Below are 26,188 nucleotides of genomic sequence, written 5' to 3' on the forward strand. Positions count from 1 at the left end.
CTTCTGTCTTCTGGCTCTGCAAGGGCGACGGCGGCGCGGCTTCGGGAACGGACGATCGAGGTCAGGCCCTGTGTTCGAACCCTCTGGAGCTAATGGTGTCCAGTAGCCTAAGAAGCACAAGCTAGCTGCAAGCAGGTAGGTTTGCTTCTCTCCCCTCAGTCCCACGTAGCAGTGAGTCTGTTGCCAGCGGATCTCACTGAAAATAAAAAACCTAACAAATACTTTCTTTTCTAGCAAGCTCAGGAGAGCCCACTAGGAGCACCCAGCTCTGGCCGGGCACAGATTCTAACTGAGGTCTGGAGGAGGGGCATAGAGGGAGGAGCCAGTGCACACCAGATAGTACCTGATTTCTATTGCTTCTTGGCATGTATACATAAAGTATAGACGGCACTCAAGGACTTTTAAAGTGAAATTGTATTGTGAGCAAAGTCACAAAATTTTGTGATTTTGTTTATAAAATACATTATCACTTTAAAAGTCCTTGCATTTTGTCCCTTTTCTCTGTATATGTAATGATGTAATTCATCCAGCCCACCTAGTGGCCACTTGCATCTCCCCTCTGCAAGTGGCCACTAGGTGGGCTGGATGAATTACATCATTACATATAAAGAGAAAAGGGACAAAATGCACCTGTGTGGGGGGGTTGCAGGTTAGGGAGAGCTAAACTGAAGCTTTGCTTAGGGTGCAGGGAGATCTTGCACCGGCCCTGTGTGGAATAGTGCATAGGTTCTCAAACTCGGTCCTCAGGACCCCACACAGTGCATGTTTTGCAGGTAACCCAGCAAGTGCACAGGTGTATTAATTACTCACTGACACCGTTTAAAAGGTCCACAGGTGGAGCGAATTATTTCACTTGTGATTCTGTGAGGAGACCTGCAAAACATGCACCGTGTGGGGTCCTGAGGACCGAGTTTGAGAACCTGTGGAATAGTGCAATGAAACCGTATGGAAGAGTCTCTGCAGCAGTATGCAAGAACGGTCCTCCAAGATGTATAGATCGTAGCCGGCAGCACTGAAGTTACGCCCTTCTAGTGCACCACACTTATACTCGCTTTCACTTTGCTCTCTATGGTGTCCCGCTGTATACATATAAGCTCACTTCCTGTTTCCGTTCTTTCTTGTGGAGACGACGGCGGGTGAATATGGTGAGGGCTCAATCTGTCGGCATCAGCCGTTTGTTTATATGATTTCGGACTTTTGTGATCATGCCTTACTCTGCAGCATCCAGTATTTACACAGACGTCTGAATGTTTCAGCGTACTGTTCTCATAAGGAAGGTGATGATCGTGTGGGTGGATTCTTGGGCCGCAGTAAAACCTATGCGGCCGATTAATTGGCATCCTGATTTCTATTGCTTCTTGGCAGCATGTTAACAATACTAACTGCCTCTTTAAGTGCAGTGTCATGCCCGTTACACGCAACTATATGAATCTTCGTGTTTTTACTGTCTGGTTTTTTTTTTCGTTGCATTTTCGTAATTGTTTTGCCTTTTAGGTGAATGTACCTAAAACCCGTCGGACCTATTGTAAAAAATGTGGACGACATCAACCCCACAAAGTCACCCAGTACAAAAAGGGTAAAGATTCTCTCTATGCTCAAGGTAAGGATGTTGCACATACGTATTCTGGATCTTGTATAAATTGCAGGGGTGTATGATGTGGGTTTACTGATGTGCAGTTACATCTAATGCATTTAAAAGAAATGGAATGTAGCAGTCTGTTAAAGCTTATGGCTTTACATGTCCATATAGTTTTAGCCTTTATTACAATTTTCCTATATAAACTTTTCTTGTGTCTCCATGCATGCATGTATTTAAACTTATTCTGTGGCTTTTGTGAGCTAATACAGTTTATTATAGTCACGTTTGCATCTTTACATATTTTAAGAGTTGGTTTGGGATTTAAGTACTGGCTATGAGCTATTGAAACTGTTTTCAAAGAGGCAGCAAAGGGTGTGTTTAGGTCCAAAACAGTCAACGGCTAATTTATGCTTGCCACTTTAGGATGATGCTGTGAGTAGAAATCGTATAGTTGCTCTGTTAAGCGGCCAACAATTGATCTCCCCTTAATGTGGAATAAAAATACTGCCATAAAGTAATGAAATAGTTGGTATGCTGCAAAAGTGATTAAGTAGTTGGGTTTTAAAAAATGTACTCTTACTACAGTCAACTATAAGTAAGCAAAATGTGAGAGGGGGGCACTAAATTTAGGCGCAATACGGTGTTTTATAGCTGCTATAGGGAAAATCACTTTGTAGTGTAAGTCCCTGTTTTATATAGCGCTGTGGTGTGTGCTGGCATACTCTGTCTCCCTGAAGGATTTTGTGGGGTCCTGTCAGTCAGAGCATTCCCTGTGTGTCGGTACGGCTGGTGTCGACATGTTTGAGGAGGCTTATGTGGAGGCGGTGCAGGTGCTGATAAATGTGATGTCACCCCCTGCGGGGTCGACACCTGAATGGATGGATATGTGGAAGGAATTACGACTGTGTTAACTCCTTACATAAAAGGTTTGACGACATAGCAGATGTGGGACAGCCGGCTTCTCAGCCCGTGCCTGCCCAGGCGTCTCAAAAGCCATCAGGGGCTCTAAAACGCCCGCTGCCTCAGATGGCAGACACAGATGTCGACACTGATACGGACTCCAGTGTCGACGACGATGAGACTAGTGTACATTCCAATAGAGCCACCCGTTACATGATTACGGCAATGAAAAATGTGTTGCACATTTCTGATATTACCCCAGGTACCACAAAAAAGGGTATTATGTTTGGGGAGAAAAAGCTACCAGTGGTTTTTCCCCCATCTGATGAGTTAAATGAAGTGTGTGAAGAAGCGTGGGATTACCCCGATAAGAAACGGGTAGTTTCTAAAAAGTTACTAATGGCGTACCCTTTCCTGCCAGAGGACAGGTTACGTTGGGAGACCACCCCTAGGGTGGATAAAGCGCTCACACGTCTGTCAAAGAAGGTGGCACTACAGTCTCCGGACACGGCCGCCCTAAAGGAGCCTGCTGATAGGAAGCAGGAGGCTATCCTGAAGTCTGTATATACACACTCAGGTATTATACTGAGACCAGCTATTGCATCAGCATGGATGTGCAGTGCTGCAGCTGCGTGGTCAGATTCCCTGTCTAAAAATATTGATACCCTAGACAGGGACACTATATTGCTAACCATAGAGCATATTAAAGACGCAGTCTTATACATGAGAGATGCACAGAGGGATATTTGCCGGCTGGCATCTAGAATAAATGCAATGTCCATTTCTGCCAGGAGAGTATTGTGGACTCTGCAGTGGACAGGTGATACAGATTCTAAAAGGCACGATACAGATTCCAAAAGGCACATAGAAGTTTTGCCTTACAAAGGTGAGGAGTTGTTTGGGGATGGTCTCTCGGTCCTAGTTTCCACAGCAACAGCTGGGAAGTCAACATTTTTACCCCATGTTCCCTCACAGCCAAAGAAAGCACCTTATTATCAGGTAGTCCTTTTGGCCCCAGAAAGGCAAGCGGGTTAGAGGCGCGTCCTTTCTGCCCAGAGGTAGAGGGAAAAAGCTGCAACATACAGCCAGTTCCCAGGAACAAAAGTCCTCCCCCGCTTCCTCTAAGTCCACTGCATGACGCTGGGGCTCCACAGGTGGAGCCAGGTGCGGTGGGGGCCGTCTTAAGAACTTCAGCGACCAGTGGGCTCGCTCACGGGTGGATCCCTGGATTCTACAAGTGGTATCTCAGGGGTACAAGCTGGAATTCGAGACGTCTCCCCCTCGCCGTTTCCTCAAATCTGCCTTGCCAACAGCTCCCCCAGACAGGGAGGTAGTGCTGGAGGCGATTCACAAGCTGTGATGATCAAGGTACCCCTCCTTCAACAAGGACGGGGTTACTATTCCACAATGTTTGTGGTACCGAAACCGGACAGTTCGGTGAGACCCATTTTAAATTTTAAATCCTTGAACACTTATATAAAAAGATTCAAGTTCAAGATGGAATCGCTCAGGGTGGTTATTGCAAGCCTGGACGAAGGGGATTACATGGTATCGCTGGACATCAAGGATGCTTACCTGCATGTCCCCATTTACCCTCCTCACCAGGAGTACCTCAGATCTGTGGTACAGGACTGTCATTACCAATTCCAGACGTTGCCGTTTGGTCTGTCCACGACACCGAGGGTATTTACCAAGGTAATGGCCGAAATGATGATACTCCTTCGGAAAAAGGGAGTTTTAATTATCCCGTACTTGGACGATCTCCTTATAAAGGTGAGGTGCAGGGAGCAGTTGTTGGTCGGAGTAGCACTATCTCGGGAGGTGCTACAACAGCACGGCTGGATTCTCAATATTCCAAAGTCACAGCTGGTTCCTACGACACGCCTGCTGTTCCTGGGGATGGTTCTGGACACAACAGAAAAGTGTTTCTCCCGGAGGAGAAAGCCAAGGAGCTGTCATCTCTAGTCAGAGACCTCCTAAAACCGAAACAGGTGTCTGTGCATCACTGTACGCGAGTCCTGGGAAAGATGGTAGCTTCTTACGAAGCAATTCCATTCGGCAGGTTCCATGCAAGGATCTTTCAGTGGGATCTGTTGGACAAGTGGTCTGGATCGCATCTTCATCTTCAGATGCATCGGCTGATAACCCTGTCTCCAAGGACCAGGGTGTCTCTGCTGTGGTGGCTGCAGAGTGCTCATCTAGAGGGCCGCAGATTCAGCATACAGGACTGGGTCCTGGTGACCACGGATGCCAGCCTTCGAGGCTGGGGGGCAGTCACACAGGGAAAAAACTTCCTAAGGACTATGGTTAAGTCAAGAGACTTCCCTACACATAAATATTCTGGAACTAAGGGCCATTTACAATGCCCTAAGTCAGGCAAGACCCCTGCTTCAAAACCAGCCGGTGCTGATCCAGTCAGGCAATATCACGGCGGTCGCCCATGTAAACCGACAGGGCGGCACAAGAAGCAGGATGGCGATGGCAGAAGCCACAAGGATTCTCAGATGGGCGGAAAATCACGTGTTAGCACTGTCAGCAGTGTTCATTCCGGGAGTGGACAACTGGGAAGCAGACTTCCTCAGCAGACACGACCTCCACCCGGGAGAGTGGGGACTTCATCCTGAAGTCTTCAAAATTATTGTAAACCATTGGGGAAGGCCACAGGTGGACATGATGGCGTCCCGCCTCAACAAAAAGCTAAAAAGATATTGCGCCAGGTCAAGGGACCCTCAGGCGATAGCTATGGACGCTCTAGTGACACCGTGGGTGTACCAGTTGGTTTATGTGTTCCCTCCTCTTCCTCTCATACCTAAGGTGTATGGAGTCGCACAAAATTAAAGTGGAAAAACACACTACAGGTTGATCCAACTTTGTTGTAATGTCCTTTTAAAACAAGTCAAAATGAGGCTCAGTAGTGTGTGTCCTCCACGTGCCTGTATGACCTCCCTACAATGCCTGGGTATGCTCCTGATGAGGTGGCGGGTGGTCTCCTGAAGGATCTCCTGCCAGACCTGGACTAAAGCATCCGCTAACTCCTGGACAGTCTGTGGTGCAACGTGGTGTTGGTGAATGGAGCAAGACATGATGTCCCAGATGTGCTCAATTGGATTCAGGTCTGGGGAAACGGGTGGGTCAGTCCATAGCATCCTTGCCTTCGTTTATCAGGAACTGCTGACACACTCCTGCCTCATGAGGTCTAGCATTAGGAGGAACCCAGGGCCAACCGCACCAGCATATGGTCTCAGAGGGGTCTGAGGATCTCATCTCTGTACCTAATGGCAGTCAGGCTACCTCTGGTGAGCACATGGAGGGCTGTGCAGCCCCCCAAAGTAATGCCACCCCACACCATTACTGACCCACTGCCAAACCAGTCATGCTGGAGGATGTTGCAGGCAGCAGAATATTCTCCTTGGCCTCTCCAGACTGTCACGTGCTCAGTGAGAACCTGCTTTCATCTGTGAAGAGCACATGACACCAGTGGCGAATTTGCCAATCTTGGTTTTCTCTGGCAAGGCAAATGCCAAACGTCCTTCACGGTGTTGGGCTGTAAGCACAACCCCCACCTGTGGATGTCTGGCCCTCATGGAGTCCTGTTTCTGATCGTTTGAGTAGACGCATGCACATTTGTGGCTTGCAGGAGGCCATCTTGCAGGGCACTGGCAGTGCTTCTCCTGTTCCTCCTAGCACAAAGGTGGAGGTAGTGGTCCTGCTGCTGGGTTGTTGCCCACCTACGGCCTCCTCCACGTCTCCTGATGTACTGGCCTGTCTCCTGTTAGCTCCTCCATGCTCTGGACACTACGCCGACGTACAGCAAACCTTCTTGCCACAGCTCGCATTGATGTGCCATCCTGGATGAGCTGCATTACCTGAGCCACTTGTGTGGGTTGTTAACTCCGTCTCATGCTACCACTAGAGTGAAAGCACTGCCAGCTTTCAAAAGTGACCAAAACATCAGCCAGAAAATATAGGAGCTGAGAAGTGGTCTGTGGTCACCACCTGCAGAACAACTCCTTTATTGGGGGTGTCTTGCTAATTGCCTATAATTTCCACCTGTTCCATTTGCACAACAGCATGTGAAATTGCTTGTCAATCAGTGTTGCTTCCTAAGTGGACAGTTTGATTTCACAGAAGTGTGATTGACTTGGAGTTTCATTGTGTTTAAGTGTTCCCTTTTATTTTTTTGAGCAGTGTATTTTGATAGTATTTCACAGGATATACTATCTTGGTATTTTTCTGTGTATTTCAGTCGCCATATAACACTTAAATCCTTTGTGTTCTGCATCTGCAGTCACACGCCACTGGGGGGTTTTGTCTGGTACTTTGTCTGGCTATATTGTATTGTTACGCCCTAAGGCTATGTTTCCAAATGTCTGCTACACAGGGTGGGAGATCTGTGGCTGATCCTGTGTCATGCAATGCTAACGCCGCAGATACCTCTGAGGAAAATATTCCAGCTGAGGGTCCAGTACCCCTCAGTCGGCCTACAGCATCTGTGGCACACCCAAGACCCACCTTAGGCTGCTTTTTCTAATCTGACTACGCTATTAACGAGACTTATGCCCCCTGTGGGACCTCCTGTGGCATTGCAGCCACATATTGTCCCTGCAGTTAATCCGCTATGGGCAGATACTGTCAACTCGGTTACATCAATTAAATCAGTCTTTGGTTAAACAAACCTAACCCTCACCCTCCTAGGACCAAAGGGTCCTCTAAGCGGGCCATTTCTTCCTCACAATCAATGCATGTTTTGGATACTACATCCGATGAAGATGGCATATACACTGACCCCTCAGGCACTGATGCAGATGCTTCAGATGGGCAATCTATTACACAGGTGGATGTTCCTGACCTCTTGAAGGTTATCAAACTGATTCTTCAGATTGATGAATCTGAACCTCCAGATACATCGAAGAAATCCGAAAAATTCAAACGTCAGAAGGTCACTAAATTAATTTTGCCCCATTCTGACCATTTAGTTGACATATGTCAGGAATCCTGGAAGTCTCCAGGAAAGATTCTCCCTGTCTAAGAAGATGCTATCTTGTTATCGCCTTGCTGCAGAGTTAAGTAAAAATTGGGGAAACACCGCCGGTGAACTTGCATGTCACATCTGGTGGTGTCACCTCTCTCAAGGAACCAACAGATAAACGTGTGGAGGGTTGCTTGAAGTCTATTTACAGTCTTGCAGGTGCTGTGCATAGACCCACTAAAGCGGCTTCTTGGGCTGCAAAAGCTATCAAATCCTGTGTTCAGGAAGTTGAAGCGGTGCTACCTTCTAATTTTTCTGATAATGCCAGACAGTGTCTCGTATTACCACAGCCTCTCATTAATTCACGAGGCAGCCTCTGATGCTGGTGTCCTGGCTGCCAAAGCGTCTGCTACGTCCATTCTGGCTTGCTGTGGTTGCGGTCCTGGTCTGTGGATCTGGACTCTAAAAAGACATTAGAGGTGATCCCTTTTAAGGGAGACTTCATTTTTGGGGAAGATCTGAACAAGATTGTTAATGACTTAGTGTCTGCTAAAACTGCATGTCTGCCGTATCTGGACGACTTGTTGATCCTGGCAAACTCCCCAGAGGTTCTCCTCCGTCACCTGGTACTGACAGTCCAATTCCTTCCTGCCCTCTGCAAAGGTTAATCCTATCCAAATGGGATGGCCTTCCTCACCGGATCAGAACTTGCATGATCTCCTTGACTGCGGAGGTTTGCCTGTCACTGGACTGCTGGCTACAGGACCAACAATTGAGCAGGGGTTGTCCTGTCTGAAACTACAACTGGGTCCTCTTAACGACTGATGCCAATTTGCGGGGTTGGGGCGCGGTGTTGGAGCAACTCTCTTCAGGGTCAGTGGACCAGGGAGGAATCTCCTTCCGATAAGCATTTGGGAGTTGAGGGCAGTGTTCAATGCTCTGCAGCTGACCCTGCCTCTGTACTTGAACAGGCCTGTTCTGTACTAGTCTGCCAATGCCACCACAGTGGCGTACATAAATCAAGGCGACACTCTCAAAGTCGCATGGCAATGATGGAAGTGTCAAAGATTCTTCTATTGGCAGAACGCCATATCGGCAGTGTTAATTCCGGGCATCCTCGACTGGGAAGCGGACTTCCTCAGTTGTCGGGACGTACACGCCGGAGAGTGGAGCCTTCATCCAGAAGTCTTTCAACTTCTAGTGGACAAGTGGAGCCTACCAGATATGGACCTGATGGCGTCTCTACACAATCACAAGGTTCCAGTCTTCGGAGCAAGGACAAGGGATCATCAAACTGCATTCGTGAAACTTTCGGCTGCCGTATGTGGTCACTCCTGCCCAGGGTAATGAAGTTCAAGCAAGAACGAGGAATACTACTTCTAATTGCTCCAGCGTGGCCCAGACGGCATTGGTTCTCAGACCTGCAGGGTCTCTCGATAAAGCGTCTTCTCTTCTACTGTGTCTACCAGGATCTGGCACGATTGGCTTTGGCGGCATGGCTCTTGAAGCCTCAGTTCTGAGGGCCAAAGGATTTTCTGATGCAGTCATTTAAACTGTTGGAGGCCCGCAAACCGGCTTTGGCTCTGAATTATTATAGGGTCTAGAATTCTTACTTCACCTGGTGTGCGGCTAAGAATCATGATGCATACAAGTTCAGTACTACCAATCTTAGCTTTTCTGCAACAGCGCCTGGACTTAAGCCTCCATCTGGCTTACCTCAAGGTTTATATTTCAGCCTGGTCTGTGTGGCTTCAGGGAAATTGCAGCTCTGCCTGACATTCATGCCTTCACTCAGGGTGTTTGGCTCCTCGGGATTTGACGGTGGTTCTGAATGCCCTACCAGAGTCACTCTGTGTCTCTCTCTGTGTGTGTGTGTGTGTGTGTGTGTGTCTCTGTGTCTGTCTGTCTCAGGTTGATTGATCGGTGCCGGGCTTTTATCATAACTGCCCACAGGGGCGCTGTGTAGCTGGCTCCTTATACTCTGACTCTTTGAAGGTACTTTGGGGTAAACTGTGTGTCTGACATTTTCCTGTATGAGTGTATACATCCACATTACCATGTCTAAGGGCTCTGTATCATGCTGCAGAGTGTGTATCTTCTCCTGAGGAGTCTATTCATGTATTCAGGACTGCAATGTGCTTTCTAGTGTTCACTCTAAGATTTTTTTTTCTCTGACGTCCTAGTGGATGCTGGGTACTCCGTAAGGACCATGGGGTATAGACTGGCTCCGCTGGAGACTGGGCACTCTAAAAGAAAGATTAGGTACTATCTGGTGTGCACTGGCTCCTCCCTCTATGCCCCTCCTCCAGACCTCAGTTAGTATCTGTGCCCGGCCAGAGCTGGATGCACTCTAGGGGCTCTCCTGAGCTTCCCAGAAAAAGTATTTGTTAGGTTTTTTATTTTCAGTGAGATCTGCTGGCAACAGACTCACTGCTTCGTGGGACTTAGGGGAGAGAAGCGAACCTACCTGCTTGCAGCTAGCTTGGGCTTCTAAGGCTACTGGACACCATTAGCTCCAGAGGGATCGAACACAGGCCCAGCCTCGGTCGTCCAGTCCCGGAGCCGCGCCGCCGTCCCCCTTGCAGAGCCAGAAGAACGAAGAAAACGGATGAAATCGACGGCTGAAGACTCCGGTCTTCATTAAGGTAGTGCACAGCACTGCAGCTGTGCGCCATTGCTCCCTCTGCACACCACACTCCGGTCACTGATGGGTGCAGGGCGCTGGGGCGGGCGCCTTGGGCAGCAATTAGAGTACCTTTAAAATTGGCAAAAAGCACATAATACAGTGTATAACACTGTGTATATGTGCATAATCCCCCGCCATTATACAGATAAAAATGTGGAAAGAAGTCAGCCGATGAAGGGGCGGGGCTATCTCCCTCAGCACACCGGCGCCATTTTCTCTTCACAGCTCCGCTGGAAGGACGCTCCCCAGGCTCTCCCCTGCAGGTCCAGGCTTCTAGGGTAAAAAAGAGAGAGGGGGCACATAAATTTAGGCGCAAAATCTATATCCTGTCTATCCTATCGACTTGGTGGGGTCCTGTCCTCAGTAAGAGCATTCCCTGTGTGTGTGTGCAGTGTCGCTACGGCTGTGTCGACATGTTTGATGAGGAAGCTTATGTGGAGGCGGAGCAGGTGCCGTTAAGTGTGATGTCGCCCCCTGCGGGGTCGACACCAGAGTGGATGGATATGTGGAAGTTAACAGACAGTGTCAACTCCATACATAAAAGATTGGATGACGTAACAGCAGTGGGACAGCCGGCTTCTCAGCCCGTGCCTGCCCAGGCGTCTGAGGCCATCAGGGGCTCAAACGCCCGCTACCTCAGATGGCAGACAGACGTCGACACGGATTCTGACTCGTGCCGACGACGAGGAGACAAATGTTCAATCCACAAGGGCCATCCGATGCATGATTACGGCAATGAAAAATGTGTTGCACATTTCTGATATTAACCCGGTTACCACAAAAAAGGATATTGTTTGGGGAGAAAAAGCAACCAGTGGTTTTTCCCCCATCAGATGAGTTGAATGAAGTGCGTGAAGAAGCGTGGGGTTCCCCCGATAAACTGGTAATTTCTAAAAAGTTACTAATGGCGTACCCTTTCCCGCCAGAGGACAGGTTACGCTGGGAGACATCCCCTAGGGTGGATAAGGCGCTCACACGCTTGTCAAAAAAGGTGGCACTGCCGTCTCAGGATACGGCCGCCTTTAAAGGAGTCTGCGGATAGAAAGCAGGAGGCTATCCTGAAGTCTGTATATACACACTCGGGTACTATACTGAGACCTGCAATTGCGTCAGCATGGATGTGTAGTGCTGCAGCAGCTTGGTCTGAGACCCTGTCAGATAATATTGATACCCTAGACAGGGATACTATTTTGCTAACCATAGAGCATATTAAAGAAGTTGTCTTATATATAAGGGATGCACAGAGGGATATTTGCCGGCTGGCATCTAGAATTAATGCAATGTCCATTTCTGCCAGGAGAGTATTATGGACTCTGCAGTGGACAGGTGATGCTGATTCTAAAAGGCACATGGAGGTTCTACCTTATAAGGGTGAGGAATTATTTGGGGAAGGTCTCTCGGACCTCGTATCCACAGCAACAGCTGGGAAGTCGACATTTTTACCTAAGGTTTCCTCACAGCCTAAGAAAGCACCGTATTATCAGGTACAGTCCTTTTGACCCCAAAGAGGCAAGCGGGTCAAAGGCGCTTCCTTTCTGCCCAGAGGCAGGGGAAGAGGGAAAAAGCTGCACCAGACAGCCAGTTCCCAGGAACGAAAATCCTCCCCCGTGTCTTCTAAGTCCACCGCATGACGCTGGGGCTCCACAGGTGGAGCCAGGTGCGGTGGAGGCGCGTCTCCGGAACTTCAGCGACCAGTGGGTTCGCTCACAGGTAGATCTCTGGGTGCTGCAAGTGGTATCTCAGGGATACAAGCTGGAGTTCGAGGCCACTCCCCCTCGCCGTTACCTCAAATCAGCCTTGCCGGCTGCTCCCAAAGAAAGGGAGGTAGTACTGGCAGCTATTCACAAGCTGTACCTCCAGCAGGTGATCATGGTACCCCCCCTTCAACAGGGGCGGGGTTACTATTCCACAATGTTTGTGGTACCGAAACCGGACGGTTCGGTGAGACCCATCCTAAATTTAAAATCCTTGAACACTTACATAAGGAAGTTCAAGATGGAATCGCTCAGGGCGGTTATTGCAAGCCTGGAAGAGGGGGATTTTATGGTGTCATTGGACATCAAGGATGCATTCCTGCATGTCCCCATTTACCCACCTCACCAGGAGTACCTCCGGTTTGTGGTACAGGACTGTCATTACCAATTCCAGACGTTGCCGTTTGGTCTGTCCACGGCACCGAGGGTATTTACCAAGGTAATGGCCGAGATGATGATGATACTCTTCCGAAAGAAGGGAGTTATAATTATCCCGTACTTGGACGATCTCCTGATAAAGGCGAGGTCCAAGGAGCAGTTGCTAGTCAGCGTAGCACTATCTCAGGAAGTGCTGCATCAGCATGGCTGGAATCTGAATATCCCAAAGTCACAGCTGATTCCTGCGACGCGTCTGCTGTTCCTGGGCATAATTCTGGAAGGAGAAGGCCCAGGAATTATCATCCCTGGTCAGGGAACTCCTGAAACCAAAACAGGTGTCGGTGCATCACTGCACGCAAATCCTGGGAAAGATGGTAGCTTCTTACGAAGCAATTCCCTTCGGCAGGTTCCATGCAAGGATCTTCCAGTGGGATCTATTGGACAAGTGGTCCGGATCGCATCTTCAGATGCATCGGTTGATCACCCTGTCCCCGAGGACCAGGGTGTCTCTGTTGTGGTGGCTGCAGAGTGCCCATCTTCTCGAGGGCCGCAGATTCGGCATACAGGACTGGGTCCTGGTGACCACGGATGCAAGCCTCCGAGGTTGGGGGGCAGTCACTCGGGGAAGAAATTTCCAAGGACAATGGTCGAGTCGGGGAAACTTCCCTACACATAAATATTCTGGAACGAAGGGCCATTTACAATGCTCTGAGTCGAGCAGAATCCCTGCTTCAAAACCAACCGGTACTGATTCAGTCAGACAACATCACGGCGGTCGCCCATGTAAACCGACAGGGCGGAACAAGAAGCAGGATGGCTGAAGCCACAATGATTCTTCGATGGGCGGAGAATCACGTGCTAGCACTGTCAGCAGTGTTCATTCCGGGAGTGGACAACTGGGAAGCAGACTTCCTCAGCAGACACGCAAAATAAAAGGAATACCACCTAAGTGGTTCACCTGGTGCTAGATGAGGGGGTTCCCCACAGCTGCTACACAATAAAGGGTTGGTCAGACCCAAACAATATATACACAAAAAGAAACAATGTAGCGCTAATGGTCATAAATGAGAATAGAAGGTCATAAAAACACAAATTTAATTAAAAAGAGCAAAAATTTATATACAACATAATGTGCACTTGATAAAATGAATAATCTCCTGTAAATGTAGATGAGCGTAACTCCCACTAGGTATACTGGTATTAGATGTAGGAAGATTCAAATAACCTGTTCCATTAGAATTAGTCCCAATAACAGCTCCATAGGAGGGTAATACCACACAGTTTGAAGAAGTATATTTACCACCGATGTTGGCAAGGTATTTAAGCGAAAGCAGCGTCCGCAAAGGCAGTTCCTTGTTAGGTGGCAACTTGTGTTGGTTGTCAGTTTAGACCGTCCTCCATCCAATGGATTCTAAGCTTAGTAGCAGAATAGGACTTGGTTCAAGTAGAAGTCTTCCAATCGTTCAGTGGGAGTAAACAAACAGCAGTGGGTCTCACCGATGCGTTTCGTTGCGTTCACGCAACTTTTTCCTCAGCAGACACTACCTCCACCCGGGAGAGTGGGGACTTCATCCAGATGTCTTCAAGCTCATTGTAAACCGTTGGGAACGACCACAGGTGGACATGATGGCGTCCCGCCTCAACAAAAAGCTAAAAAGATATTGCCCCAGGTCAAGGGACCCTCAGGCGATAGCTGTGGACGCACTAGTGACACCGTGGGTGTACCAGTCGGTCTGTGTTCCCTCCTCTTCCTCTCATACCCAAGGTACTGAGGATAATAAAGAGAGGAGTAAGAACTATACTCATCGTTTCGGATTGGCCAGGAAGAGCTTGGTACCCGGAACTTCAAGAAATGATCTCAGAGGACCCATGGCCTCTGCCGCTCAGACAGGACCTGCTGCAGCAGGGGCCCTGTCTGTTCCAAGACTTACCGCGGCTGCATTTGACGGCATGGCGGTTGAACACCGGATCCTAAAGGAAAAGGGCATTCCGGAGGAAGTCATTCCTACGCTGATAAAAGCTAGGAAGGATGTGACAGCAAAACATTATCACCGAATATGGCGAAAATATGTTGCTTGGTGTGAGGCCAGGAAGGCCCCAACAGAGGAATTTCACCTGGGTCGTTTTCTGCACTTCCTACAGTCAGGAGTGGCTATGGGCCTCAAATTGGGATCCATAAAAGTCCAGATTTCGGCCTTGTCTATTTTCTTTCAGAGAGAACTGGCTTCACTGCCTGAAGTTCAGATGTTTGTTAAGGGAGTGCTGCATATTCAGCCCCCTTTTGTGGCACCTTGGCATCTCAACGTTGTGTTGGATTTCCTAAAATCACATTGGTTTAAGCCACTTAAGACCGTGGAGTTAAAATCTCACGTGGAAGGTGGTCATGCTGTTGGCCTTGGCTTCGGCCAGGCGGGTGTCAGAATTGGCGGTTTTGTCGTGTAAAAGCCCATATCTGATTTTCCATATGGACAGGGCAGAATTGAGGACTCTTCCTCAATTCCTTCCTAAGGTGGTATCAGCGTTTCATTTGAACCAACCTATTGTGGTGCCTGCAGCTACTCGGGACTTGGAGCGTTCCAAGTTGCTGGATGTAGTACGGGCCCTGAAAATTTATATTTCCAGGACGGCTGGAGTCAGAAAAACTGACTCGCTATTTATCCTGTATGCACCCAACAAACTGGGTGCTCCTGCTTCAAAGCAGACTATTGCTTGTTGGATCTGTAGCACGATTCAACTTGCACATTCTGCGGCTGGGCTGCCGCAGCCTAAATCAGTGAAAGCCCATTCCACGAGGAAGGTGGGCTCTTCTTGGGCGGCTGCCCGAGGGGTCTCTGCTTTACAACTTTGCCGAGCTGCTACTTGGTCGGGTTCAAACACTTTTGCAAAATTCTGCAAGTTTGATACCCTGGCTGAGGAGGACCTTGAGTTTGCTCATTCGGTGCTGCAGAGTCATCCGCACTCTCCCGCCCGTTTGGGAGCTTTGGTATAATCCCCATGGTCCTTACGGAGTACCCAGCATCCACTAAGACGTCAGAGAAAATAAGAATTTACTCACCGGTAATTCTATTTCTCGTAGTCTGTAGTGGATGCTGGGAGCCCGTCCCAAGTGCGGACTCTCTGCAATACACGTATATAGTTATTGCTTAACTAAAGGGTTATTGTTATGAGCCATCTTTGAATGAGGCTCAGTTATTGTTCATACTGTTAACTGGGTATAGTTATCACAAGTTGTACGGTGTGATTGGTGTGGCTGGTATGAGTCTTACCCTGGATTCCAAATCCTTTCCTAGTAATGTTAGCTCTTCCGGGCACAGTTTCCCTAACTGAGGTCTGGAGGAGGGGCATAGAGGGAGGAGCCAGTGCACACCAGATAGTACCTAATCTTTCTTTTAGAGTGCCCAGTCTCCTGCGGAGCCCGTCTATACCCCATGGTCCTTACGGAGTACCCAGCATCCACTACGGACTACGAGAAATAGAATTACCGGTGAGTAAATTCTTATTTTTTTTTTTTAGGGCAGGGTGCTGATCACGGGGAGGGCACATTTCTCTAACGTCCTAGTGGATGCTGGGGACTCCGTAAGGACCATGGGGAATAGATTTGCACTGCTGGATTGTCTCTATCCGTTCCAGGCATGCCTTTTGGCCTCTTCACAGCACAGAGGGTGTTCACAAAGGTCATGGCAGAGATGATGCTACTCCTCCGCAGGCAAGGAGTGAACATACTTCCATATCTGGATGATCTGCTGATTAAAAGCATCTTCCAGTGAGAGGTTGTTGCAGAGTATTGCTCGATCAACTACTCCAGGATCATGGGTGGATCCTGAACCTTCCAAAGTCACATTTGGAGCCGACAAGAAGACTGCCCTTCCTGGGGATGATACGCGACACGGAGGTGTAGTGGGTGTTTCTGCCGGTAGAGAAAGCGTTGGTGATCCAATCAATGGTCCTGGATGTCCTGAAGCCAGTCCAGGTATCTTTTCATCAGTGCATTTGCCTTCTGGGGAAGATGGTAGCCTCCTACGAGGCTCTTCAGTACAGAAGATTCCATGCGAGGTCTGTCCAACTGGATCTCTTAGACAAATGGTCGGGATCACCGCTTCATATGCACCAGCAGATACGCCTGTTACCGAAAGCCAGGATTTCACTCCTCCGGTGACTGCAAACTTCTCCCCTACTCAAGGGTTGCAGGTTTGGGATTCAGAATTGGATCCTTCTAACCACGGATGCAAGTCTGAGGTTGGGGTGCTGTCACCCAAGGGGAAAAGTTCCAAGGGAAGTCTAGAATCCATACTTCCAATAAACATTCTGGAACTAAGGGCCATATACAAGTGGCGCATCTTCAAGATCATGCCGTTCAGGTCCAGTCTGACAATGTGACGACAGTGTCCTACATAAACTAACAATGCGGAACGTAGAGCAGAGTGGCAATGTCAGAGGTAACAATCCTCCTCTGGGTGGAAAAGCACATGGTGGCGCTATCGGTAATCTTCATTCCGGGAGTGGACAACTGGGAAGCGAACTTCCTCAGCAGACACTATCTCCATCCGGGAGAATGGGGCCTCCACCCGGAGGTGTTCGCAGAGGTGACAAGCCGATGGGAAGTTCATCAGGTAGACATGATGGCCTCTCGCCTCAACAAGAAGCTTTGGCGGTACCGTTCCAGGTTGAGAGGCCCACAAGCATTGCCAGTGGACATTGACTGGTAACTCCGTGGGTGTTCCAGTCAGTGTATGTGTACCCTCCACTTCCACTCATCCCAAGGACTCTAAAATTTAATAAAGAACAAGAGTTCAGGCAATCCTCAATGCTCTGGACTGGCCAAGGAGGGCTTGGTACGTGGATCTCTAGGAATTACTGCTGGAAGATCCGAGGCCTCTTCCTCTTCGAGTACCTTCTGCAACAGGGGCCATTCGCCTAACCAGACTTACCGTGAGTACATTTGACGGCATGGAGGTTGAACGCCTGATCTTAGCTCAGAAGGGCATTCCCTAAAAGGTAATTTCAACCCTGATACAGGCTAGGAAGGGAGTTACGTCCAGACATTACCATCGGATTTGGATTAAATATGTGTCTTGGTGTGAAGTATCCAACGGAGTTGCAACTGGGACTGTTTCTCTTTCTGCAAGCTGGTGTGGATGTGGGCCTACGCTTGGGTTCCATAAAGGTCCAGATTTCAGCCTTGTCCATTTTCTTCCAGAAACAATTGGCTACTGTTCCTGAGGTTCAGACATTCTTGAAAGGAGTTCTGCACATCCAGCCACCCTTTGTGCCTCCTACGGCACCTTGGGATCCTTAACGTGGTGCTGCAGTTCCTGCAATCTGATTGGTTCGAACCTTTTTGCAGGAGGTGGACGTCGAGTTTCTTACTTGGAAGGCGGTCGCACTGTTGGCATTGGCATCTGCTAGGCATTTGTCAGGCTGGGGGGGGGGGGGGGGAGCCCGGGCCCCTACTTGATTTTCCATGAAGATAGAGCTGCACTCAAAATACATCAGTAATTTCTTCTGAAGGTTGTCAGCTTTTCAGTTCAACCAACCTATTGTGGTGCCAGTTTACTACTGACTCCTCAATTACCTGAAAGTCCTTGGATGTGGTGAGGGCTTTGAAAATTTGAAGAGAACTTCTCGTCGCAGGAAGTTGGACGCTCTATTTGTTCTTTTATGATCCCACCAAGGTTGGGTGGCCTGCTTCTAAGCAGACTACTACTCGCTTGATCAGGTTTACTATCCAGCATACTTATTCCACGGCAGGCTTGCCGTGTCCAACATCCATTAAGGCCCACTCTACTTGTAAAATGGGTTCATCCTGGGCGGCTGCCCGGGGTGTGTCTGCTTTACAGCTTTGCAGAGCAGCTACTTGGTCAGGGTCAAACACGTTTGCAAAGTTCTACAAGTTTGATACTTTGTCCTCTGAGGACCTTAATTTTGGTCAATCCGTTCTGCAGGAACCTCTGCACTTTCCCTCCCGTACTGTGAGCTTTGGTACATCCACCCCCCACCCCACGGTACTAATATGGAACCCAGCATCCTCTAGGATGTAAGAAAATAGGATTTTAATTACCTACTGGTAAATCCTTTTGTCATAGCCCGTAGAGAATGCTGGGCGCCCGCCCAGTGCTTCATATTCCTGCGTTACTTGATTCAGTTTGTTGGTTCAGCCGTTGCTGAGTCGTGCCAAGTTTGTTAGCTTGGCTTTCCTTATGTGAGCTGGTGTTAATCTAACCACAAACTGTAACTGTTTCCTTCTCTCAAAGTATGTCCGTCTCCTCGGGCACAGTTTCTAGACCAGGGCTGGCCAAACCGGTCCTTGAGATCTACCAACAGTTCTTGTTTTCCAGGCCTCCTGGAGATCTGTAGAATTGTCAGTTAGGAATTAATGCACCACATCTTAATTAGTAATGACTACACCTGTGCACCAGCTAGGTGGTTTTGAATGTGAACTGTTGGTAGATCTTGGACTGGTTTGGCCAGCCCTGTTCTAGACTGAGTCTGGTAGGAAGGGGATAGAGGTAGGAGCCAGCCCACACTATTAAACTCTTAAATTGCCAGTGGCTCCCAAAGGACCAGTGTATACCCCATGGTACTAATGTGGACCCCAGCATATACAGACTACTAGAAAAGGATTTACTGTTAGGATTTTAATTACCTATTTGCCAACCCTTACAGATTTTATTTTCATTTTTGTAGGTTTAAAAAAAAATCAAAAAAAAAATCAATAAATAAGGGGCAGGAAGAGGCGTCAAATGACAACCCTGTGCAATGATTAGTGGCTTTATTTTACTTATTTATGCTTTGCATTCAATTTACACTACTGTGATTATTTGCTAGAATTGTTAATTACTTTAATGTCAACCCTCCTCTCCAGGGAAGAGGCGGTATGACCGTAAACAGAGTGGATATGGTGGACAGACGAAGCCCATCTTTCGGAAGAAAGTGAGTAATCTTTAAATGATCATGTCCATTTTTGTATTGCTGACCATATGTAAGTAAAGCGTAGGTTTTTTGTTTAAGAACTTAGACCCCTTGACTGCAACATCACTGTCTGGGGGCTTGAGGAGAGATTGTGCACAATGGATATCCTTTGAAATCAATGTAGGATGCATCAGTGTTGGTGAAAACCTAGCTGGCAACTTTCTCGTCCCATGTGAATTGTTAAATAGCACCAGCATATTGCGTTACGCTTGACAATTGGAAACAATGTTAATAAAACAAGATTTGGTAATAACGGACTGACGGGTAAGGGGGTCCAGTTTGCAAAACTATAATCTATAGGGAAATGGATATTGATACACAAAATGAGCACTACGTATTGGCTCATCCAGATTGCAGAGGTTCTTGGTGGGCCGTCACACAGATGTTTGCCTGGGGTCAGCAGGATGTAAAAGTATGTAAAGTTATGTGCACACTTTACATCAGTGATGTAATTAGGTTGGATAGCTTATAGAGGTTATGTGGGTGGCTATGGAATTTGAGAAGCGTGCCTTTACAGGTTAGTTTTCAGGTAATGTTTGAAAGCTTAAAGTGGAGGAAAATATTAGTTTAGTTCTCCCAATGGGATGCGGGCAGGGAGGTGCGGCCCAGTTGGCGTCGCTAATGGGGGCATGCTCGGCCATCTCAGAATCGCTAGTGGGGGGTGTACGCACAGCTTCTTTTACTATAGTCATTGTTGCTCCTGGTAGGTATATATATTGATCTATTGTCCTAATAATAAAAAAAAATTATTCATTGGTATATGTATTATATGGTATTATTCATTGGTATATGTATTAATTGCCACCTAGGTCCTTTTGTTGTTCTGTTCTTCTAGAGGCTGGCACCACTCAACAGTGGTTGCTAATATAACATTTCTTCTAGAGCATTATTTAGTAGAGCACCTTAAACAACTGTCTTAACAGTAAAGTCAGTGCTTGCAGCTGTGCGTGCCCAACTTGAGCAACACTTGAATTGCTCTATCGGGCACCAGCTAGTGGCTGTCAGCACACAAACACTTTAATTCCTCCCCAACTACAGTTTAATGCTAAAAAAAAAAGCAAAATCATGCACTTGGGTCTCAAAAACCCAAAGGCTAACTATAGTATCAAGGGTACTATAATGGAAACTACTGAGGAAGAAAGGGATTTAGGAGTCACTATTTCAAGTGACATGAAGGCAGGAAAGCAATGCAATGAGAGGCAAGTCAGATGCTTGGTTGCTTAGGGAGAAGAATCGGTAGCAGGAAAAAAGTGATGCCACTGTATAGGTCATTGGTACGGCCCCCATCTGGAATACTGTCAAGTTCTGGAGACCATATCTTCAGAAGGATAAAAATACATTAGAGTGTACAAAGAAGGGCAACTAAAATGGTGCATGGCCTACATCACAAAACTTGCCCAGAAAGGCTAAAAGATTCTAACTTGTATAGTTTGGAAGAGAGAAGGGAAAGGGGGGACATAATATATTTTAAAGTTTCTGTCAAGGGTCTTAAAGTTCAGGAGGGAAACATCCTTCAAAGGAAGAGGAGTACTAAAATTCAATGACATACACTGAGACTGGATTGGGGGGGGGGGGGGGGGGATTTAGGGAAAAATTACTTCACAGAAAGGGTAGTGGATAAGTGGAATAGCCTATCAGGTGGTAGAGGCTAAGACTGTGGAGCAATTTAAACATGCTTGGGATAGACATATGTATATCCTTACCAAGAATTAAGGCTCAAAAAGGGTTGAGATTGCCTAAAGGATAAAAAAAAAAGTGGGCAGACTAGATGGGCCAAGTGGTTCTTATCTGCCGTCAAATTCTATGTTAACCTTTTATTTATTTTTTATTATATAGGATTGGGGCATTTTGCAGATTGTGCAAATCTGCAGTGTATGGTGATCAGATTCAGACCAAAAATTAATTGGGATTGTTAAATCAGGTTGGCCATGTTTTCACAAACCAATTGTGGCTGTAGATTAACATACAGTAGCAATCAGATTTGCAGATAGACTCGGTTTACTAGAAACATTCAAGATTGGCAGATCTGTATTTTCTGAAATGATCTGCAAGTAGCTGAAAAAATCGCTGATGTATGGTCAAAAATTGGTGGATTGGGAAATCTTTAGATCTGGGAAAAATCTGCGGACTTTTTTTTTTTTTGTGCTGTATGAGGCCCTTTACAGTCAATAAGAATGTTTGTCCTTTTACTCTTTGCACAGGCCAAGACAACAAAAAAGATTGTTTTAAGACTGGAGTGTGTTGACTCAAACTGCCGTTCCAAGAGGATGCTGGCAATAAAGAGATGCAAACACTTTGAGCTTGGAGGAGACAAGAAGAGAAAGGTGGGACACTCATAACCTATGAAATACTTGACTGATGTAAAACATCTTACAGTTGAATTAAATGATCCGAAGTGACAAAAGGCATAAAAAAAATATATTATATTCAATTGAAGTCTAAAGCTGCTGTCTAAGACTGCAGTTTCCGACTTTTTAAGGTCGAATCGTGATTCGACCTACTCAATATAACTCAACATTTTTCAATAAGTCTATGAATTTGACTTGTCAAAGCACGTGGATCGGCAGCTCGCGTACTTGTGTCGTTAGACCATCTCTGTTCGACTTTAAATAGTCGAATGAGATGGGGACAGCAGCATCTGAGACGGGGTGAGCAGCGCTGGAGTACAGCCGCAGCTCACAGCAGCGTCCACCCGGCTCCAGCAAGCGGGACTTCGCTTGCTGGAGCCGGGTGGACGCGGCTTTGAGACAGGAGGGATGGGGGAGGGCTGTGGACGGGTGGGGAGCAGCGCTACATCAGCGTCTATATAGCTGCTGCTGTAGCACTGCTCTTCCCCATCTTATACTACCCCCCCCCCCCCCCCCCCCCTTGCATCTCAATTTGACTTTTCTCTATCGTCCTAGTGGATGCTGGGGTTCCTGAAAGGACCATGGGGAATAGCGGCTCCGCAGGAGACAGGGCACAAAAAGTAAAGCTTTTCCAGATCAGGTGGTGTGCACTGGCTCCTCCCCCTATGACCCTCCTCCAGACTCCAGTTAGATTTTTGTGCCCGGCCGAGAAGGGTGCAATCTAGGTGGCTCTCCTAAAGAGCTGCTTAGAAAAAGTTTAGCTTAGGTTTTTTATTTTACAGTGAGTCCTGCTGGCAACAGGATCACTGCAACGAGGGACTGAGGGGAGAAGAAGTGAACTCACCTGCGTGCAGGATGGATTGGCTTCTTGGCTACTGGACATCAGCTCCAGAGGGACGATCACAGGTACAGCCTGGATGGTCACCGGAGCCGCGCCGCCGGCCCCCTTGCAGATGCTGAAGTCAGAAGAGGTCCAGAATCGGCGGCTGAAGACTCCTGCAGTCTTCTAAAGGTAGCGCACAGCACTGCAGCTGTGCGCCATTTTCCTCTCAGCACACTTCACACGCAGTCACTGAGGGTGCAGGGCGCTGGGGGGGGGGGGCGCCCTGGGAGGCAAATGTAACCTATATAAAGGCTAAAAATACCTCACATATAGCCCCCAGAGGCTATATGGAGATATTTAACCCCTGCCTGGATTCACTAAATAGCGGGAGACGAGCCCGCCGGAAAAGGGGCGGGGCCTATCTCCTCAGCACACGGCGCCATTTCCTCTCACAGCTCCGCTGGTCAGGACGGCTCCCAGGTCTCTCCCCTGCACTGCACTACAGAAACAGGGTAAAACAGAGAGGGGGGGCAAATTTATGGCGATATTTTGATATATATAAAGCAGCTATAAGGGAGCACTTATTATAAGGCTATCCCTGTTATATATAGCGCTTTTGGTGTGTGCTGGCAAACTCTCCCTCTGTCTCCCCAAAGGGCTAGTGGGTCCTGTCTTCGTTAGGAGCATTCCCTGTGTGTCTGCTGTGTGTCGGTACGTGTGTGTCGACATGTATGAGGACGATATTGGTGTGGAGGCGGAGCAATTGCCAAATATGAGGATGTCACCCCCTAGGGAGTCGACACCAGAATGGATGCCTTTATTTATGGAACTACGGGATAGTGTCAACACGCTAAAGCAGTCGTTTGACGACATGAGACGGCCGGACAATCAATTAGTGCCTGTCCAGGCGACTCAAACACCGTCAGGGGCTGTGAAACGCCCTTTGCCTCAGTCGGTCGACACAGACCCAGACACAGGCACTGACTCCAGTGGTGACGGTGACGAATCAACCGTATTTTCCAGTAGGGCCACACGTTATATGATTTTGGCAATGAAGGAGGCGTTACATTTAGCTGATACTACAGGTACCACTAAACAGGGTATTATGTGGGGTGTGAAAAAACTACCTATAGTTTTTCCTGAATCAGAAGAATTAAATGACGTGTGTAATGAAGCGTGGGTTGCCCCTGATAAAAAGCTGATAATTTCAAAGAAATTATTGGCATTATACCCTTTCCCGCCAGAGGTTAGGGAGCGCTGGGAAACACCTCCTAGGGTGGACAAGGCGCTAACACGCTTATCTAAACAAGTGGTGTTACCCTCTCCTGAGACGGCCGCACTTAAAGATCCATCAGATAGGAGGATGGAAAATATCCAAAAAAGTATATACACACATGCAGGTGTTATACTACGACCAGCTATAGCGACTGCCTGGATGTGCAGTGCTGGGGTAGTTTGGTCAGAGTCCCTGATTGAAAATATTGATACCCTGGACAGGGACAATATTTTACTGTCGTTAGAACAAATAAAGGATGCATTTCTTTATATGCGTGATGCACAGAGGGATATCTGCACACTGGCATCACGGGTAAGTGCTATGTCCATTTCGGCCAGAAGAGCTTTATGGACGCGACAGTGGACAGGCGATGCGGATTCAAAACGACATATGGAAGTTTTGCCGTATAAAGGGGAGGAGTTATTTGGAGTCGGTCTATCAGATTTGGTGGCCACGGCTACAGCCGGGAAGTCCACCTTTCTACCTCAAGTCACTCCCCAACAGAAAAAGGCACCGACTTTTCAACCGCAGCCCTTTCGTTCCTTTAAAAATAAGAGAGCAAAGGGCTATTCATATCTGCCACGAGGCAGAGGTCGAGGGAAGAGACAGCAACAGGCAGCTCCTTCCCAGGAACAGAAGCCTTCCCCGGCTTCTACAAAAGCCTCAGCATGACGCTGGGGCTTCTCAAGCGGACTCGGACGGTGGGTGGTCGTCTCAAAAATTACAGCGCGCAGTGGGCTCACTCGCAGGTAGATCCCTGGATCCTGCAGATAATATCTCAGGGGTACAGGTTGGAATTAGAGACAGATCCACCTCGCCGTTTCCTGAAGTCTGCTTTACCAACGTCCCCCTCCGAAAGGGAGACGGTTTTGGAAGCCATTCACAAGCTGTACTCTCAGCAGGTGATAGTCAAGGTACCTCTTCTACAACAAGGGAAGGGGTATTATTCCACTCTTTTTGTGGTACCGAAGCCGGATGGCTCGGTAAGGCCTATTCTAAATCTGAAGTCCTTGAACCTGTACATAAAGAAGTTCAAGTTCAAGATGGAGTCACTCAGAGCAGTGATAGCGAACCTGGAAGAGGGGGACTTTATGGTATCCTTGGACATCAAGGATGCGTATCTCCACGTTCCAATTTACCCCTCACACCAGGGGTACCTCAGGTTCGTTGTACAAAACTGTCACTATCAGTTTCAGACGCTGCCGTTCGGATTGTCCACGGCACCTCGGGTCTTTACAAAGGTAATGGCCGAGATGATGATTCTTCTTCGAAGAAAAGGCATATTAATTATCCCATACTTGGACGATCTCCTAATAAGGGCAAGGTCCAGAGAACAGCTAGAGATGGGATTAGCACTGTCTCAAGAAGTGCTAAAACAGCACGGGTGGATTCTGAATATTCCAAAATCCCAGTTAATGCCGACAACTCGTCTGCTGTTCCTAGGGATGATTCTGGACACGGTTCAGAAAAAGGTTTTTCTCCCGGAGGAAAAAGCCAAGGAGTTATCCGAGCTTGTCAGGAACCTCCTAAAACCAGGAAAGGTGTCTGTACATCAATGCACAAGAGTCCTGGGAAAAATGGTGGCTTCTTACGAAGCAATTCCATTCGGCAGATTCCACGCAAGAATTTTCCAAAGGGATCTGTTGGACAAATGGTCAGGGTCGCATCTTCAGATGCACCTGCGGATAACCCTGTCTCCAAGGACAAGGGTGTCTCTTCTGTGGTGGTTGCAGAGTGCTCATCTATTGGAGGGCCGCAGATTCGGCATACAGGATTGGATCCTGGTGACCACGGACGCCAGCCTGAGAGGCTGGGGAGCAGTCACACAAGGAAGAAACTTCCAGGGAGTATGGACGAGCCTGGAAACGTCTCTTCACATAAACATTCTGGAACTAAGAGCAATATACAATGCTCTAAGCCAGGCAGAACCTCTGCTTCAGGGAAAACCGGTGTTGATCCAGTCGGACAACATCACGGCAGTCGCCCATGTGAACAGACAGGGCGGCACAAGAAGCAGGAGTGCAATGGCAGAAGCTGCAAGGATTCTTCGCTGGGCAGAGAATCATGTGATAGCACTGTCAGCAGTGTTCATCCCGGGAGTGGACAACTGGGAAGCAGACTTCCTCAGCAGACACGATCTTCACCCGGGAGAGTGGGGACTTCATCCAGAAGTCTTCCACTTGCTGGTAACCCGTTGGGAAAGACCGATGGTGGACATGATGGCGTCTCGCCTCAACAAAAAACTGGACAGGTATTGCGCCAGGTCAAGAGATCCGCAGGCAATAGCTGTGGACGCGCTGGTAACGCCTTGGGTGTACCAGTCGGTGTATGTGTTTCCTCCTCTGCCTCTCATACCAAAAGTATTGAGAATTATACGGCAAAGAGGCGTAAGGACGATACTAGTGGTTCCGGATTGGCCAAGAAGGACTTGGTACCCGGAACTTCAAGAGATGATCACGGAAGATCCGTGGCCTCTACCTCTAAGGAGGGACTTGCTTCAGCAGGG

General features: G+C 48.0%; 1 protein-coding gene across 2 annotated transcripts in view; it reads left to right on the forward strand.

Moving 5' to 3' along the window:
- Window positions 1–1,045: 1,045 nt before the first annotated feature.
- Window positions 1,046–26,188, forward strand: part of RPL36A (ribosomal protein L36a) — a 28,699-nt gene continuing 3,556 nt past the window's right edge. The window contains exons 1-4 of one of the 2 annotated variants that reach the window (XM_063937003.1): window positions 1,046–1,145; window positions 1,495–1,600; window positions 19,129–19,196; window positions 21,437–21,559. In XM_063937003.1, coding sequence (XP_063793073.1) covers window positions 1,143–1,145; window positions 1,495–1,600; window positions 19,129–19,196; window positions 21,437–21,559 — 300 coding nt within the window. In that variant the 5' untranslated portion in view covers window positions 1,046–1,142. Of the gene's footprint in view, window positions 1,146–1,232; window positions 1,278–1,494; window positions 1,601–19,128; window positions 19,197–21,436; window positions 21,560–26,188 lie in introns of those variants that run through there. The other variant, XM_063937002.1, reaches the window with a different exon arrangement.

Source organism: Pseudophryne corroboree, chromosome 8, assembly GCF_028390025.1.
Source record: "Pseudophryne corroboree isolate aPseCor3 chromosome 8, aPseCor3.hap2, whole genome shotgun sequence".
NCBI lineage: Eukaryota > Metazoa > Chordata > Amphibia > Anura > Myobatrachidae > Pseudophryne > Pseudophryne corroboree.